The 17,116-nt window shown below is 40.4% G+C and overlaps 1 protein-coding gene across 16 annotated transcripts in view; it reads left to right on the top strand.

The window, feature by feature from the left end:
- C2CD5 (C2 calcium dependent domain containing 5) overlaps nt 1-17,116 on the top strand; it is a 58,909-nt gene that overhangs the window by 30,040 nt on the left and 11,753 nt on the right. For 10 of the 16 annotated variants that reach the window (XM_059847981.1, XM_059847980.1, XM_059847978.1 and 7 more), the window contains 7 exons: nt 5,996-6,110; nt 7,736-7,831; nt 9,507-9,698; nt 10,386-10,572; nt 11,558-11,722; nt 12,046-12,186; nt 13,879-13,942. In XM_059847981.1, the coding sequence (XP_059703964.1) occupies nt 5,996-6,110; nt 7,736-7,831; nt 9,507-9,698; nt 10,386-10,572; nt 11,558-11,722; nt 12,046-12,186; nt 13,879-13,942 (960 nt within the window). Of the gene's footprint in view, nt 1-5,995; nt 6,111-7,735; nt 7,925-9,506; nt 9,699-10,385; nt 10,573-11,557; nt 11,723-12,045; nt 12,187-13,878; nt 13,943-17,116 lie in introns of all 16 variants that reach the window. The other 6 variants (XM_059847979.1, XM_059847976.1, XM_059847973.1 and 3 more) reach the window with 2 other exon arrangements.

Raw genomic sequence — 17,116 nt, 5'->3', positions numbered from 1 at the left:
TGAAATAATCACTAAAAGCTAGAGTAACAAGGCACATATTTGTGCATGGAAATGATTTTCCAGAGGCAAATTTATTTCCTATATTTAATGTTTTCCAATTTCTGGGCAGTATTTTTGAGCTTTTATAATCCTAAGTATGATGCAATTTAAACCTTCATTTTAAAGTATTTTAATTTTTAATATATGTTTGTTTAATTTTTAATATATTTTGAATACTGAAATGCCTTATATTTTGACATTATATTTTTCATTTTATTTAAGTTGTATCACATGGTGGTTTCTTTTCTTTTAGCTCTGCACTAAATTATTACTGCTGCTTTCATATTATTACAAGACTTTTTTTTTTTTTTTAAATTCAGCTGGTGCTCTTCCTATCAGACTTTCATCTACAATTAAAAGGAAAAGTTACAGCCACTGTTGTGGCTGTGTTAAGCCATAAGAGGAGCAACCCTTCTGCTCCTCCATCTTGGAGTGTATTTTGGGATTAAAGCTGTCACTCCTCAGCAGAGAGCTGCCACTGAAAGGAATGCTCTATGGAATTTTTGTATGGTTTCTCTTGGAGACTTGGTGCTCATGTAGTGATGTGGCCTGACTGGCCCAGTAGAAAACTGCCCTGCACGTGAAGGGGTTTGTGCTTAATCAGCCAGCCAACAGCTCATCCTGTAAATGCAGTTGTAATCTGAGTGTTCTTAAAATTGTCTCCTGAGTAATTGAAGAATTCCTTACTTTCCAGCCTTGTTTTGCTCATTCAGCAGTTTGGGCTTAAGAGGTGAGGTGTGTGCTGCTCTCTGACTTCATCTGGCAGAGGAGCCCTGGTTATCAGTAACATCCTGCAGGCTGGAGTTTGATGTGGAGTTTACCTTTGTAAACCTGTTCCCTTTGGGTGTGGTTACACTATTTCCTGCTACTTTAGTGTATCCTAGTTTCCCTTTGATGTATCCCTACAATCTACTTCCTTCACTTGCTGTAACAAAGTTTTCACTCGTACATCTTTCAGTCTTAAAGATGAATATGGGCAGTATTTCTAAACAAGGAGGGAGTGGCTTGGAAACTGTTTTGAAAGTTTTAGGTTAATCTTCTGTAGGTTTAATTATTTGCTACCTGAATTTTGTGTTAATCTTTAGAGATCAGAGGATTTGTGTTTCTGTACAGTTATTTAGTCATTAAATGATTTAGAAAATTGATAATGTCAATGTTAATGGGATAACCAGAAAGGATTAAATAAAACTTCAAGGTCCAGGGAAGGTTGCTTATGAACCTAACAAAGGTGTCTGTTAAAAAAACCCAACCTGCCAAACCTACACAAAAATCCCACACATCTTTCTGTATAAGCTGTTAGTAGGTTTTTAATTAAGAATATATAAAAATAAGGGAATATTGAATGTGTGGATAAGGGCTTTGCCTAGTGAAGATTCAAAGACTGAGTTTGAAAGAATATTGACCTCCATTGATTGCCATTTTTGAAACAACAGAACAATGAGTCATTTATAGATGATGAAAATTTTCTCCGGGTGGTTGTCCTCCTCCTGTCAGAGCATTGTGTTATACATGTAAATATTTCCTAAATTATGCAATGTAAAATTGGTTGAAATAAATCAGACAGTCCCTATTTTGAAGCAGGTTGTCTAAAGATTCAGCTTTAAGGATACAGCAACTCTTGGGTATGAACTGTGTCATCAAGAGGCCATTCTTCTTAATCTGTCTTCAGCTTCAAAAAATCTATATGGACTAGCAAAATGCAGCTTCTGGCTAAATCAGAACCCTAAAGAACCTGTACAAGTGAACCTCTAGCAAATAACTTGGGAAAACTTAGGAATCAGAAAGTGATAGTGTCTAGGTGAAAGATTTGTACAGGATATTGCCCCCTGGATAGTGCAGCTCAGCCTTGTATTCTAAAGGAGATGGGTGACTTGGTGGTGGATAGAACTAACTCAAAGAGCATTCCAGGTACAGAAGTGCTGTCTGTGTCTTATAAAACTGCTGAATGAAATCAGTTTGGAAGGTTCCAGTTGGTGGAGATGTGAGTTGGCACGATTTTATAGAACACTGTACTCCTGACAGCATTGTTTCTCAAGTCCTCAACCATAGAAACAGTGTGCTTTGCTTCCACCTGGTTATAAATATCCTGCCAATTTGGAAACATTAATACAGTAAGTTTAGTGTTCAGCCTTTGGTTTCCCACAAAGGGGACATAATTAGCAGTGGAATTTCCTGCAAACCTTTCTGCTTAAAGTTGTAGAGAACCCTTGGTCCAAATGACTCGGTACATTTGCTAGAAAAGCTTGTGACTGAGTGCTCTGTATGCTTGCCTTCTTGCTTCCACCTAGAATCCAGGGCCATTACTTTCTGTAACCATTTCAGTGAGCTGCCATAGTTTTCAGTCTGTACTGTCACCTGATCCAAGCATGCGCCAAAATTCCCACCGTTTCTGGCTCCTGTCTGCTGAATCTGCTTTGCAAACCCTTAGTTCTTGAGCTTTTGCCTTAGCCAAACAACCAACAGGCACTCCCATGGAGTGTGCTGGACACATGCCATCCTGCTTCCCTAACTCCTCTAATTGTTTATGTAAATCCTTAGCTTTACTAAACTTGTAAATGCTACGACAGCATCCCCATGTGAAATTGTGTGGCTCATGTGTCAAAAAAGGCTGCTTGTGAAAATATTTGTCAGAAGAATATGAATGCTACACATTGCACTGCATTCAGTGTTTTGTATCAACCTATTATTGCAATGTCATGGTGTTTGATTTTAATTGTAGACAATTATTTTGTGTTTTAATACGCAAAGGTAAGTTCATGTAAACTGTGAATGTACAATATTTATATATAAAGATAATAATTGTTATTTTTTGGCCTCTTTCTGGAAGAAAAAAATAGTCAAATATCTTAAGCAGAGGTCACAATCTTCTTTACAAACAATTGTTTCTGCATGACTCTTATAGAAGTATTTGTTCTTGTATGATAAGAAATTGTTGGATTCTTTGAAAGATATTGAGCCTGATCGTGTTAACGCTGAAGACAGTGGCTGGAAAATGCTTCTTACCTCTCAAAAGAATGAAAATGAGCCTTTAGATTTCTCTAGTTAATAGTTTTGTTAGTGAGGATATTGAGCAGATTCCTAGAATAAATGGTTAAATGTTGTTTTAGCCAGACACAGTGTTGAGTAACTTCACAACAGTATGTATTAGCCATAATGGTGAGGTGTCCTTGTAGATGTTAGGTAAGAAAAATTGTCTCTTAAGTTCAATAATTTAAACTATACATTTTTGTGGAGGAAAGCTAAATGTTTGCATAGAATTTGGGACCCGTCACTATTTCTACCTTCCATGTTCACTTTAAGGATCCCCATTTCCTTTCAACATCTCATTCCATTTCACTTTTCACTGTGGCTACCTTCCTTTTCATGGTCATTCTTGTCTTTATCACTCTTACCTTTATTTCACAGCACTTTTTGTGTTCATCCTCAGTCACTTCACCTGTTGCTAACTCAAATTCTCATCATGACTTCACATTTTCTTGCACTTTTACATTGAAATGTCACTGGTGATAAGTAGAAGCAGTTTTTGCCAGATGGAACCAAAAGGTGTAAAAAGTTGTAGTTTTGAAAATTGGCACATTTATGTCTAGAAAGAAGGGTATTTCTTCTTTGCAGGTGTTTTTCTGTGAAGTACAAGAATTTGTGTGGCTGTTCAGTCAATGTTTCTAGCCAGCTGCCTGTGATCCAGTCTCACTGAGCAGGTGTTTTTCTGCATGGTCAGAGAACCACTTTTGCTGTTACTTAGACTTTTCATGTACAAGGAGAAACACATTGCTTATCAAAACAATCTCTGGCCCATGACTGGAGGGGAGAGGAGGAATTGTTCCCAAGATCCATGTCCATGTCACCAAAAAGAGTTAAAAAGAACTTTCACAGAATGTGCCTGTGGTCTCACATCCCCCATGCACTGAATTGGTCAGATGTTGTAGCCTGGCCTTACAGTCCCTTTCTAGAGATCTCCCTCGGTTCAGCCAGCCCTGCTGCTGTTCCCTGCTGGCAGCAGAGCAGCCTCTGTCCAGAGGGGTACCTGCAGAGAAGGCATTTCCCACTTTTTGTACCACAGGTGGTCCTGAGAGCTGAGCTGGGAGCTCCAGCCCTGTGTGTGATGGATTATTTCTGTAGGAATCCCAGGAATTCCAAAGCTGGGAAGAGCAGGTGCTCCAGGAATCTGAGTCAGGATTGCTGAGTATCTTCTTAAGCATTTATTGCCCCAGTCACTGAGAGGATTTAACAGTGTTTTCACCCTGAGAGTGAAGTGCAGCACCTCAAGAGTCTGCCAGCAGTGCGCTGAAACCTGCTAAAGCGACCTTGGATTACAGAACATGATTGATAGAGTTCATAGAAACCCCTTGGTTTGTGTCCTGACGTGTGAATTTTTGTTCATTGCAGAGAACATGCCTAAGAACCCTCACTGTAAAGTTCTTTCTGCTCAGTGTTCATTTCTCAAAGCAAAGGTTGAATAAACTTTAGTCTGAGCATCCAGGCTGCTGCTGGTCAGTGTAATGCTGTGAGTTACCCAAGCATTGCCATCTAAAGTTGGGTGTTATTGAATATGCAAACCTCTGTGCTCTTCCTTTGCATTAGAAAATAATCATTAGTTAAGTTTAGAAAAATTAGAGCCTAGTTCTAATTGCGAAGGTGAGGTAAAGTCATGAATGAATACATATTACTTTACAATATTTCTGTTTCAGTAACTTAAATTATGTGTATATCTGCATCTTGCATTTTTGTTTGTCATGTTGTCAGAGAACCAAGTGTATGATAATGTGGTTATCATACACTGTGTTGGTAAATATTCCTGGTAGTACAAAATTGGTTCCAAATAAATTCCAGGTTTTGACTTTGTTATTTAAATTATGATTCAGCCAGGAGAACCCAGTAGCCAGAAGTTTGTATCTGTGCTAAGTTTGGTTAATTTCAGGGAAATTCCATTAGAATCTCTCTACTCAGAATCCTTGGTAATGATTGTTTGTTACTGGTTTTCCCTTTTTGTATCAACAATTAACACAGTTGCTAACTACATTCATTGAAACAGGTAAGTTTTGAAAGAAGAAACAGCTGACAAATTCTAGTTGTAAATTCAGTATTGGCTCCATATGTAAAAAGCTTGTAAGACAAGAGCTTTAGCTGTGAGAACTAATTGCTGAGCAATTAAAAAATAAATGGACTGCATGAACTTATTCTAGCAGCACACTCCTTTTGTGTTTTTGTATCTTGTGGTTTTCAAGAAAAGCAGGCAGAATATATTCAAAATATAACCTTGAGGAATTTGAATCCATTCATGGGTATGGAGGGAAGGTGCAGTTTCCAGGATACTGACTCAAAAAAGCACTGACAACATACATCCTGTATTTCTTCACGTTGTAAATGTAGAAGTAGTTTCAAATCCAAATGGCTTCTCACAGCTAGAAGTGCCACAGAATTAATTGTCTGTTTGATTAGTGATTCGGTTTGGAACAAATATTTTCAAAATCTGGGTAACAGAGAGAACTGCTTCCAGTAGGAAAACTTACTGATGTTATTTCAGAGATACCAAGTACCCAGCAATGTAAAATATCAGTTTACTACTAGAAATACTGTTTCATTACTGTTAGTTTTTCAGCATTACAGAGTATCTGGTGTTACACACTGCTCTTGTGTTGTTGGAAGCTGAGGGTGTGGTTTGGGACTAAAACCAAGTGCAGATGGGAACAGTATCTACAGTATTTTAGTGTTACCTGTCCTATGGACAACAAGAAGAATGCAGTAATTTGTGAGAGTCTGCTCATGTGGGGGAGAAACAAGATAATTAGTGAAAAAGTCCTGTTAGTGTTTCCTTGAGGTGTGATAAATTGGAAGGAAAGAAAGTGTCACATTGGAAGCACCTGAATATGCAAACCTCAGCTTTTCAGGTTAATTGCATGAAGCTTTGTGTCAGCCTAGTCCAGAATAGTGAACTGATTTATACTTTGTCTTTCAGATGAACCAGAGACACGAGATGCCTGGTGGGCAGAAATCAGACAAGAAATAAAATCCCATGCCAAGGCATTGGGTTGTCATGCTGTAGTGGGCTACAGTGAATCAACCAGCATTTGGTAAATCATGATGATGATTTGCTTTTCAAAATGCCACAGAAAATGTATTTCATCATCAGTGGATTAAAAATTCACTATTCCAGTACAGGTGTTGGTACTGTCTATTCTATAACTACTTGACAGAGTTTAAGTGAGATTATGAAATTTCAGTATTAGCCATTTTTATATATGTTTAGATCTGGGTTTTAAGTTTTTTCGAAAGAATGTTAAAATTTTTTCTTTTAAGCTAAACCCTACAATTTCTTTTGTAGTAACAATATTAATTTATCCATGAAGTTTTCTAAACCTAATCTACCCAAATAATTAAGACTGTTCCTGAAAGTATATGTATTGAAGTTTCATTATTGGATAACGACTGGCAGACCAGAACTTATATGGAAAACTTCACATTTCAGGCCCAAAAAAAGCTTGTCCTGGAGCAAAATGTGTCTGCTGATATTAAGCAGAAAATTACTCTGGTTCAATATTTCGAATTGCATTCGGGAAGTAGCAAGAAAATTCCAACATCTGAATTTATTTTCTTTCAAGTTGATTTTGCCTAAATATTTTAAGGTAGAAGCACTAAAAATTTCCTTTTTTAAGGAGAGAGGTTGGAAAAGTTTCGGTTTACTGTATTTTCCTCAATTACTCCATCAGTGAGGGATGAACACACCAACATGAAGCATTTATTCCTTTGCTTGTCCGTCTCCTTGTAAAAAGCACAAATAGCTTGTATTCTTTTTCCTAGCCTAACTATGGGGAAAGAATGTTTAGAGCATAGACAGACAGTCAAGTATTGGGTTATTTAATGCTTGCATTTCTCTAAAGGAATTGAATGTGGTAGTGTTCAATTATTGATAAAATATTGATTGGAATTGCCTTACTTATTGCCAGTTCAGCTTTATTCCATGCTCAAAGCACAAGCCTCTGTGTGTAAGTACTGGTCTGCCAGACATGTTATGTATGAAAAATTATTTTGGAAAGAGAAACAACAAATACAAACAAGGCACATGTATCATTCTAGAAAATGTGGGCAAGATTCTCTTTATTTTTTTTTCAATAGTAAGCAGTAGTATTTTATACTGAATGCTAGATGTTTGTTTCTTATTTAACAACTTGAGAATTATTAAAGCTCTGTGGTCATTCTGAGAGCTTGAACTCTGCTAAATCCTAAGTATGGTTGGTTACTTTACATGCAAAATGTTCCATTTCTGTAATTATTCCTAGTAAAATTGTACTGTTTTGCCATTTTTTATACTTCAAGAAGCACCCTTGTCAGTGTTGAGATGTAACTTCATTTTGAAAATTGAATGTTAATGAGATCCTGGGGCTCTCAACTTCCCTTTTACTTTTGTAAAAAAATTATGCCTTGGGTTTTTTTAATGTTTAGTTGGTTTGCTGTATTTCTTTGCATTGTTAACCACAGAACTGAAAACCATACTTAAACCTGGTTAGCCTTTCCATTGCTATATTATTTGTAACATTTGTTTGAGAGTTTAAATGGATCAAATTGCACAAGTGCACAGAATTAGTGGGGATGTTTAACTTCACTGAGACTTGTAGTAGCCCTTTAATCTGATAGTTTGATATAAAAGCAGCCACCAAGCAGTAGGAATTCACTGTGTTGTTGTTCTTTTCTCTTATAGTGAAGAGGTCTGTATTTTGTCCGCATCTGGCACAGCAGCTGTACTGAACCCTAGGTTCCTTCAGGATGGCACCATGGAAGGCTGTTTGGAACAAAGGTTGTCATGGCAGCCTGGCTTCTTTTCCATAGGGTCAGAGAAGGGAGAGGTTGATTTTTTTCCTCAGAGCCAAGATAGTTCTTCTCTATTAGGGTAGGTTACAGTGTTACAGTGCAGGATGCGGGACCAACCACTTTACTGCTTTTCACTAACAACAACCATCACAGGAGTAATGGAGCTCTGCACCCAATTAGATACTCTGTTTTTATTTCTAACAGTCTCAATAAGGTAACACGTTTGACTACTAACACAGATCATAACTCAGTTTTTTCCTTCGCTGCTCTTCAGGTCTCTTTTCTCAATTTTGTATCACACCATAAAAAATGACAGGTGTTTGATAACTTACATTAGCCAAAAGTGGCTGTGTCTGTAATGTGTGCTCCATTAAATACTCTTTATGTGTGGGAGATAAAGTAGCTTGGTTATTAAACAAATACAATGCCAGGTTTTTTCCAAAATAGGTATGTGTTTGTTGAAGTTGATGAACAAAAGCATGAAACTGAAGTTTCCCTTTGTTTCTGCTCTTGCAAATAGAATTTGAAGAATGAGTATTGCCACAAAGTTATTTTTGGGGAAAAAAAATAATTATGCTTTTTGGTAATTTATTATGTATTCATCAGGGCAGTAATCAAATATTTCAGGGGATAATTATAGTTGTAAGCAAGGCTGTTCATTGCACTTTAGCGCTTGCGTTGCTTTTTCCCTAACAAACCAGTCAACATGGTTTATTTAGAATTTATTATTCTTTGTTGGCAGAAGACCATTGTCTTCTAGTGAAGATAGAGTTTTAAAAACGGTAGCCAAAACTAAAATACTTGGTTTTGTAGTCACTATATGATGGATAGAAAGCAATATCATGTTCGTAATGTAAAGAAAATATTACTTTTTCAAAACATGTGTTTTGGGGCTACTAAGAGTCTTGGCATGGATTAGAAGTGCCAGAGGGAGGTAAAACAGGTAAACAGACAAAGCTCGTGCTCAGCACTAAATCTGTTTGCCAAAGTCTTATGATATCTAATGTTCCAAATCTGACAGACTTGCTTAAGCACCTCTTCAAAATCCCTGAGAAGAATTGTTGATGTGAAACAGAATCCATATGCAGTGATGCAGTTGGCCTGTGCTTTCCCTGTCCATATTTTTATAGTGGTCATTCCTGGGTATTCCTCATGGGGGGGAGAGACTGTTATAAGGAAATAATTCACTTTACCTTTTTGTGCTGCTTCTCAAAAGGATGATTGGTTTGTTGTTTGTATTCTGCTCTTACGGGGTTTTGGACACAATGAGAAAAAGAGAATTTTTGGTGTGTTTGGTGCAGCATATTCTGTGTACAACTGTTGTATCATGGATTATATTTGGAAGTTACACTGCTTCAAGCCAGTTCAGTGATGTTACAGGTTTTTATGAATTGTTGGTCACTGAATGTCCTTTTTCTCAATCCCTGCACAAGTAGTTTCAATGCAAGTTTTATTGAGAGCATTTTAGCAAGTAGTGTGCAACCTTTTCTTCTTGTAGTTGGTGTATTGTAATACTTGTCACACTGGTGTAATGGAGCAGAGTTCAGTTGTGGTGTATGATTTGAGTAGGTCTCTGCAGATGTTTATTCACATGTGCACTTATTGAGCATGGTTAACAAGATGCAGATGTTTTAAGTATTCTCTCCATAATGTATTTTTAGGATTGAAGAAGCTTCACCACCAGGTTGTGGATTTTGCCATATCCCATATGATGAATTGAACATGCCATTTCCTGCTCACCTCACTTACTGTTACAACTGCAGGAAGCAAAAAGTTCCTGATGTCCTTTTCACCACAATTGACCTTCCTGTAGAGGCAGTAGTTGTTGGGAAGGGATGTCTTATTCAAGCCAGGTATCTGTCGAGATCCTTCCTTAGTCTAGTAAAGTTTTGGAGAGCTCTAAAAGAATTCCTGTTGCTAAAATCCAATGTGTCATCAAACCTTATCTTGTAAAACACAGAATTGGCCTGTGTTCTTGAATAACATTTCTCTCTGAAAGTATCATTGCACTGGTTTGGGCTTTGAATTTCAGCTTGTAGGACTAAACTCAAAGAGTGGAAGATGACTAACATGTAGTCAGAGATGGGATTGCTATGCTCTGCTTTATTCTTTTCCAATAAATATGGCTAATGCTTTAGCTGTGAGGGCACTTGGGTTGGGTTTGGTTTGGGGATTTTGTTCTTCTTTCCAATGTGTGTCTTAAATAACTGTATTAATAGGAATTGTAAAAGTTCTACCACTAGAAATTACAGTAGTAATTTTCTGTACTTGTGCCTGAAATGGTTGAGGCTTGCAGCAAGAGAAACAGATGTTTGCATGGGGGCCCTTACTAGAAGAAGAGCTGAAAATAGAAGTTTCAGATGGCACTGTCTCAAGGGGTTCTTGTGAAGAACTGGCATTTTATTGTACTGTTGCAGCAATCTAGAAGAATTGAAAAGAGGCTGCACTTGGTTATAGCATGAGGAAGGAGAGGCAGGTAGCTGTGGTCCCATGAGCCTCCCCAGGCCTGCCAGAGCCCTCTCTGTGCTGTTGTGTTCCAGGTTGTGCCGGCTGAAGAAGAAAGCTCAGGCTGAAGCAAATGCCACCTCCATCAGTAACCTCCTGCCCTTCATGGAGTACGAAGTGCACACACAGCTGATGAACAAGCTCAAGCTGAGGGGAATGAATGCCCTCTTTGGGCTGAGAATTCAGATCACTGTGGGGGAGAATATGCTGATGGGCTTGGCAGTAAGTACTGTTGGGATCCTGGGGTGCTTCTGCTTTCTTGCAGTGTTTTTTTCAGGAAGACATGCAAGTGTTCTGGGATTCAGAGTAATCAGACATACTAAAATGTCATTTTAAGAGCAAGTATCATAATTATTGTAAAATCAGGACAGACTTGTCTTTCATAACCAGCAGAAGAAGATTCAAATCTCTTGAAAATGGTAAAAGACAAGATGATTAAAAAGAGGATGAGAGGAAAAGAAACTTCAAACAGTTAATTGGCACAAATTGTAGAAAAATGATGGTATTCTTTAAAGGTCCTGTCAGAGAGATCCCTGTTCTTCAAATTGAATTTGTAGTTCGATGACAAATAAGGTCAATTAAGCCTGTCAGGAAATCTTCTGGTTATTTGGCAACAAGGGGAAGTTGTGTTGCCTCTTCTTTGACGGAACTGAAGAAATAAATTATAGATTTGAGAAAGTCAAGAGATGTTCATTAACAATACTTTTTAACCCCATTCTTTCATGCTAGATTAGAATAGTGAAATATGCTGCTTCTTCCTGCCTCTGGGGGTGCTTGGGTAATTCTGGCTGCCATCTTCTTTTGTCTTTCACGATCTGTTTTCTGTAAATAGAAATAGGGTTGTCACAGCCTCACTGATGCTGTAAATGTTTTGGCCAAATTTTAGATCTTCAAAAACTCAAAAAAACTATTTGCTTATGCAAAACATACTGGGGCAGAGGCTTTAATTTTTAGTTTGTTTGGAGTTTTTAGGCAAGTTTTAGAGTTCCACCATTAAAAATCGAAAAGAGGGAGTTTTCTAAAAGAATAGTGAAGTTTTTTCATAAGTGAACAGAAGAGAAAGATCCATTTGTTTATTTCCAAGAGATGCTGCTGTAATTTGCATGTTACAATGCTGTTTTAGCATAAGCATTATGGAAAGCTTTATATGAAAATATTAGGAGTTCATGCTCATATACTTGTCTTTTTCTTTGTGACTTTTTAAAAGTCTGCAACAGGTGTGTATTTAGCAGCTTTGCCAACACCTGGAGGTATTCAGATTGCTGGCAAGACTCCAAATGATGGCACCTATGAGCAGCACATATCCCATATGCAAAAGAAAATAAATGATACAATAGCAAAGAACAAGGAACTTTATGAGATTAATCCTCCAGTAAGTAAATCTTTGATTCTTAAGAAATAAGGCATTCTGATTTAACTATATGCACTTTATATCCATTTTTTCTTACTGAGTCATTCAGAATGGAAGTATGTTTGCAAATAGAGATACAGACTTCTTTCACTGGATTTTGGAAAGCTGCTGGAATTTTCAGATCCCTTTGCCACATAGCCAAATCTCTGTGGTATTATTTAGATATATTTCTCAGTAGAATGATTTTCAGAGTGATCTGATTCTTAGAATTGTTAACAACTTGTGGAGAGTTGAATTTTTTTTAAGCTGGGCAAAACATCTCTTAATTCTTACATTCTTTTTAGGAGTTACCTGAAGAAATTATTGGGTCTCCCATTCCAGAGCCAAGACAACGTTCCAGGCTATTGAGATCTCAGTCAGAAAGCTCTGATGAAGTGACAGAGCTTGACCTTTCACATGGGAAGAAGGATGCTTTTGTCTTGGAGGTGATAAACATTTCACTACTCATGTTCATACTTTTCTTCTCCTGAAATATATACTTAAAAAATTTTTCTTACTCATCTCCAAGAACAGCTCCTAAATTGTGTATGAATTTTTCCCTTTTGTATCAATAGAAAAAGGGAAGTATTACATTTTGCTCTGTCTCCCTTTTACTTACTCTATTTGCTTAAAGCACAGCTCTGTCTACAGACTGTCTGAAAAAAGATTGCCCTGCTGTTCATGAATATGTAGCAGTCTCTAGATTAATAATTAGGAGCTTTTAAGAAGTGTCCTTCTGCTTGCTTCAAGCAACAGATCAGACTAATCAAAAACTCAAGATCTATTTTCATAAACACTGAGGTTCTGTGTTGCCACACTTTCTATCTAGCAAATAAAAAAATTGTATTTTCTTCCTGTTTCAAAGCTCTTACTGTGGTAGATGAACATTCAGAATTATTGGTTTCCAGAATGGGATGTATTCAAAGCATTCAAAAAACTGCATGTGCCAAGAGAGCACATAGAAGATTTTCAGAATTTCAGCAACTGCTTTTCACAATTTAAGAATTCACAGCTTGTGACAGTACCTTCCAGTTCTTTCTACAGCTGCAACCAGAAAGAGCAACACCTGCAGATAAATAAAGGGTGTAGATTTCTGTTACCTCTCTCTTCACTACAATTCAAAGACACAGTTGAACATTGTCTGTTTTGAAGTCTTTAATTCTCCAGCAAGTGTTTAAAAAGGGGCTGGAGTTTTGGTCATCCTGCAGAGACAGTACAAATACCTATCACTGACTGAAAACCACTTCAAAATACAGCCTGCAATTGCAGCCTAAGGTACATCTAAGGCTTTATTAACCTCCACAAATCACCATGTTCATGGAAAATAATCTGGAAGAGAGGCTGTAGTGAGGAAGAATGAGGGAGCACTATAACAGGAATTTGTTTGAAAACAGAAATGTGAAAGGAGAATGAAAAAATAACAGATTGGGAGAGTTTGGGATAATAAATTTAGATTGGTTGGTGCTTTTGCAAAAAAGGTCAAATACCTTTGTAAAAAATTGAGGATTTTTGTAAGGTATTTATAGAAAAAAATTACTTTTTATCTGTGGAATCATTTACTGCTTTCTTATTTGAGAAGTTTGGTTTATGATTAATGGGATATCAAAGACAATATTCCAGAAGATTTAGTTGAGCTCCTGACGAAGCTTTCAAGAGTAAAATCATTGTTCACTGGAGCTGTATAAGAAAAAGTAGTAAAAATTTCGTTGGGATGAGGATGTGCTAAAAGAGGCTGAGAAGGCAGTTATGAGAGGTAAAGAAATCTGGGTTAGTTTTGTTTAGTTTTTGGGTTGTTTTTTAAAGGAAAGAAAAAGACAACCCCTTTTACGTGGAGAGGGAGAAGGAGACACATTACTTGACAGAAAACCCTTCAATACTGGAGTTAAATTATAAACCATTTCTAAAACACTTGATAAGAAAAAGTTGGCAGTTGGAGGTAAATGTGGGTCTCTTGCAGGTCAATAGGACAGGATGAGTGTAAAAGGCACAGCAGAGGCATTTACAGCAGGTAGCAGGGCTCTCAGTCTGATCTGAAGTAAGACTGTTAAAGGTTGAATGGAGTGGAAGTTATTTGATTTCTGTTGGGAACTTCTTACTGGCACAGCAACATGATTTTCTCCATCATTCCCTTTTTGCAGATTGATGACACAGATGCAATGGAAGATGTACATTCTTTACTGACAGATGTTCCACCACCTTCTGGTATAGTTACAACCATATTTTTCTCATTTATGCTGTAGGCTGCAAAATGACAAAATGGGACTAGTTTTATTAAAAATTATCTTAAAAGTTCCAAGAGAACTGACAATATTACTGTTTCTGAAGATTTTTAGTCTGAATTATGGATTTGTAGGTTTGAGGGTAATGAAAGTAGAATGGAGAACTAATTATGGCCTGGTATCAGTTGTCTTTATGCTATTTATTGTTGTACAGATGTGTCAAACCTTTCCCAGCAGAGCTGCTGGATCTGGATAAGAGGCAAATATAGGTGTCAATTATTGGAAATTGCTCTGGACATTTGATTTGTCCTTGTCCTTCTCTTTTCATTGTAAATTTCCCTGTGTTTCTTCTGAGAAGGTCTTGGTTTCCTTCCTAATAACTGATACCTGCAAATCTTGTCACATAGAGCTCAGAACTGTCCTTGTATTATCTGTTGCTATCACCAAGTCTTGGTTTCCTCACTGATTATCCTGTTCTGCTGCAGTTGTTTTTACTGCCCTAAATTAAGGCTGTCAGCCATCACCTTGTTTTATCCTCTTCTGCATGTAAGTTAGGAATGTGTTTGAAGCACAAAATCCAAAGTTGCAAATTGTCTTCACTGTGAAAATGAACCATTTTTGTCCCTCTTTTCTTTGTCTTATATTTACATTTCATTGGATGATGCTTCACTGTTAGTTTGTTAGGAGACCTTGGTGAGGGATTGGTGGTGCTTCCAGCTGCTCTGGGCTGAGCAGTGACACAGACACCTGCAGTGAGGAGAGCAGTGAGCAGTGCCTGCTCCTGGGAGGTGACAGTGCTCTGCAGTGCTGTGCTCCTGGGGGGTGACAGTGCTCTGCAGTGCTGTGCTCCTGGGGGGTGACAGTGCTCTGCAGTGCTGTGCTCCTGGGGGGTGACAGTGCTCTGCAGTGCCTGCTCCTGGGGGGTGACAGTGCTCTGCAGTGCTGTGCTCCTGGGAGGTGACAGTGCTCTGCAGTGCTGTGCTCCTGGGGGGTGACAGTGCTCTGCAGTGCTGTGCTCCTGGGAGGTGACAGTGCTCTGCAGTGCCTGCTCCTGGGGGGTGACAGTGCTCTGCTCCCTGGGAGGTGACAGTGCTCTGCAGTGCCTGCTCCTGGGGGGTGACAGTGCTCTGCAGTGCTGTGCTCCTGGGAGGTGACAGTGCTCTGCAGTGCCTGCTCCTGGGGGGTGACAGTGCTCTGCAGTGCCTGCTCCTGGGGGGTGACAGTGCTGTGCTCCCTGGGGGGTGACAGTGCTCTGCAGTGCCTGCTCCTGGGGGGTGACAGTGCTCTGCAGAGCTGTGCCCCTGGGGGGTGACAGTGCTCTGCAGTGCCTGCTCCTGGGGGGTGACAGTGCTCTGCAGTGCCTGCTCCTGGGGGGTGACAGTGCTCTGCAGTGCCTGCTCCTGGGGGGTGACAGTGCTCTGCAGTGCTGTGCTCCCTGGGGGGTGACAGTGCTCTGCAGTGCTGTGCTCCTGGGGGGTGACAGTGCTCTGCAGTGCTGTGCTCCTGGGGGGTGACAGTGCTCTGCAGAGCTGTGCTCCTGGGGGGTGACAGTGCTCTGCAGTGCTGTGCTCCTGGGGGGTGACAGTGCTCTGCAGTGCTGTGCTCCTGGGAGGTGACAGTGCTCTGCAGTGCTGTGCTCCTGGGGGGTGACAGTGCTCTGCAGTGCCTGCTCCTGGGGGGTGACAGTGCTCTGCAGTGCCTGCTCCTGGGGGGTGACAGTGCTCTGCAGTGCCTGCTCCCTGGGGGGTGACAGTGCTCTGCAGTGCCTGCTCCTGGGGGGTGACAGTGCTGTGCTCCTGGGGGGTGACAGTGCTCTGCAGTGCCTGCTCCTGGGGGGTGACAGTGCTCTGCAGTGCTGTGCTCCTGGGAGGTGACAGTGCTCTGCAGTGCTGTGCTCCTGGGAGGTGACAGTGCTCTGCAGTGCTGTGCTCCTGGGGGGTGACAGTGCTCTGCAGTGCTGTGCTCCCTGGGGGGTGACAGTGCTCTGCAGTGCTGTGCTCCCTGGGGGGTGACAGTGCTCTGCAGTGCCTGCTCCTGGGGGGTGACAGTGCTCTGCAGTGCTGTGCTCCTGGGGGGTGACAGTGCTCTGCAGTGCCTGCTCCTGGGGGGTGACAGTGCTCTGCAGTGCTGTGCTCCTGGGGGGTGACAGTGCTCTGCAGTGCTGTGCTCCTGGGGGGTGACAGTGCTCTGCAATGCTGTGCTCCTGGGGGGTGACAGTGCTCTGCAGTGCTGTGCTCCTGGGGGGTGACAGTGCTCTGCAATGCTGTGCTCCCTGGGGGGTGACAGTGCTCTGCAGTGCTGTGCTCCTGGGAGGTGACAGTGCTGTGCTCCCTGGGGGGTGACAGTGCTCTGCAGTGCCTGCTCCTGGGGGGTGACAGTGCTGTGCTCCTGGGGGGTGACAGTGCTCTGCAGTGCTGTGCTCCTGGGGGGTGACAGTGCTCTGCAGTGCTGTGCTCCTGGGGGGTGACAGTGCTGTGCTCCTGGGAGGTGACAGTGCTCTGCAGTGCTGTGCTCCTGGGGGGTGACAGTGCTCTGCAGTGCTGTGCCCCTGGGGGGTGACAGTGCTCTGCAGTGCCTGCTCCTGGGAGGTGACAGTGCTCTGCAGAGCTCTGCTCCCTGAGCAGTGCCACACACACCTGCAGTGAGGAGAGCAGGAGGAGCAGTCTCTCTAGCACCTCATTCCTTGGAGATTTGAGAATGTTCTGGTAATGGAGTAAGGTGACACTTCAGTGTCAATGAGCTGTTTGATCTTTTGCCTATTCTGTGGTTTATAGGATTCCTCCTTTTTCATTTGCCTTTTTTTCAGTATCTTCTTCAGACTCTGGTTCAAGACAAATAAACAGGACTGGTTTTCTGCTGTTGTGGAAAGCTCTACTACACTGCTGTCAAAAGAGAAGCATGTTTTCTGCTCTCATATTATTGTTTCTGCACATCCTTTCTAAATCTTATTTGATTCTTCAACAGAATTTCTGCTTTTGATGTTCTGAAAGACAGTCCATTAATATTTATACCCTCTGCAAGCTGCTACACAATTTCTTTTCTAGCTCATTTTGTGCTTTTATATAGGCCCTACCAGACTGGCCTCTTCTCTGCTTATTTAACTCTGTCTTCAGGATTTCAGAATCACTGACTTGCTGTTAATAACGTTTTTACTCTG

The sequence above is a fragment of the Haemorhous mexicanus genome, chromosome 5, assembly GCF_027477595.1.
Source record: "Haemorhous mexicanus isolate bHaeMex1 chromosome 5, bHaeMex1.pri, whole genome shotgun sequence".
Taxonomy (NCBI): Eukaryota; Metazoa; Chordata; class Aves; order Passeriformes; family Fringillidae; genus Haemorhous; species Haemorhous mexicanus.
Note: the sequence above shows the minus strand (reverse complement) of the source record. Positions and strands in the feature narration are given on the sequence as shown.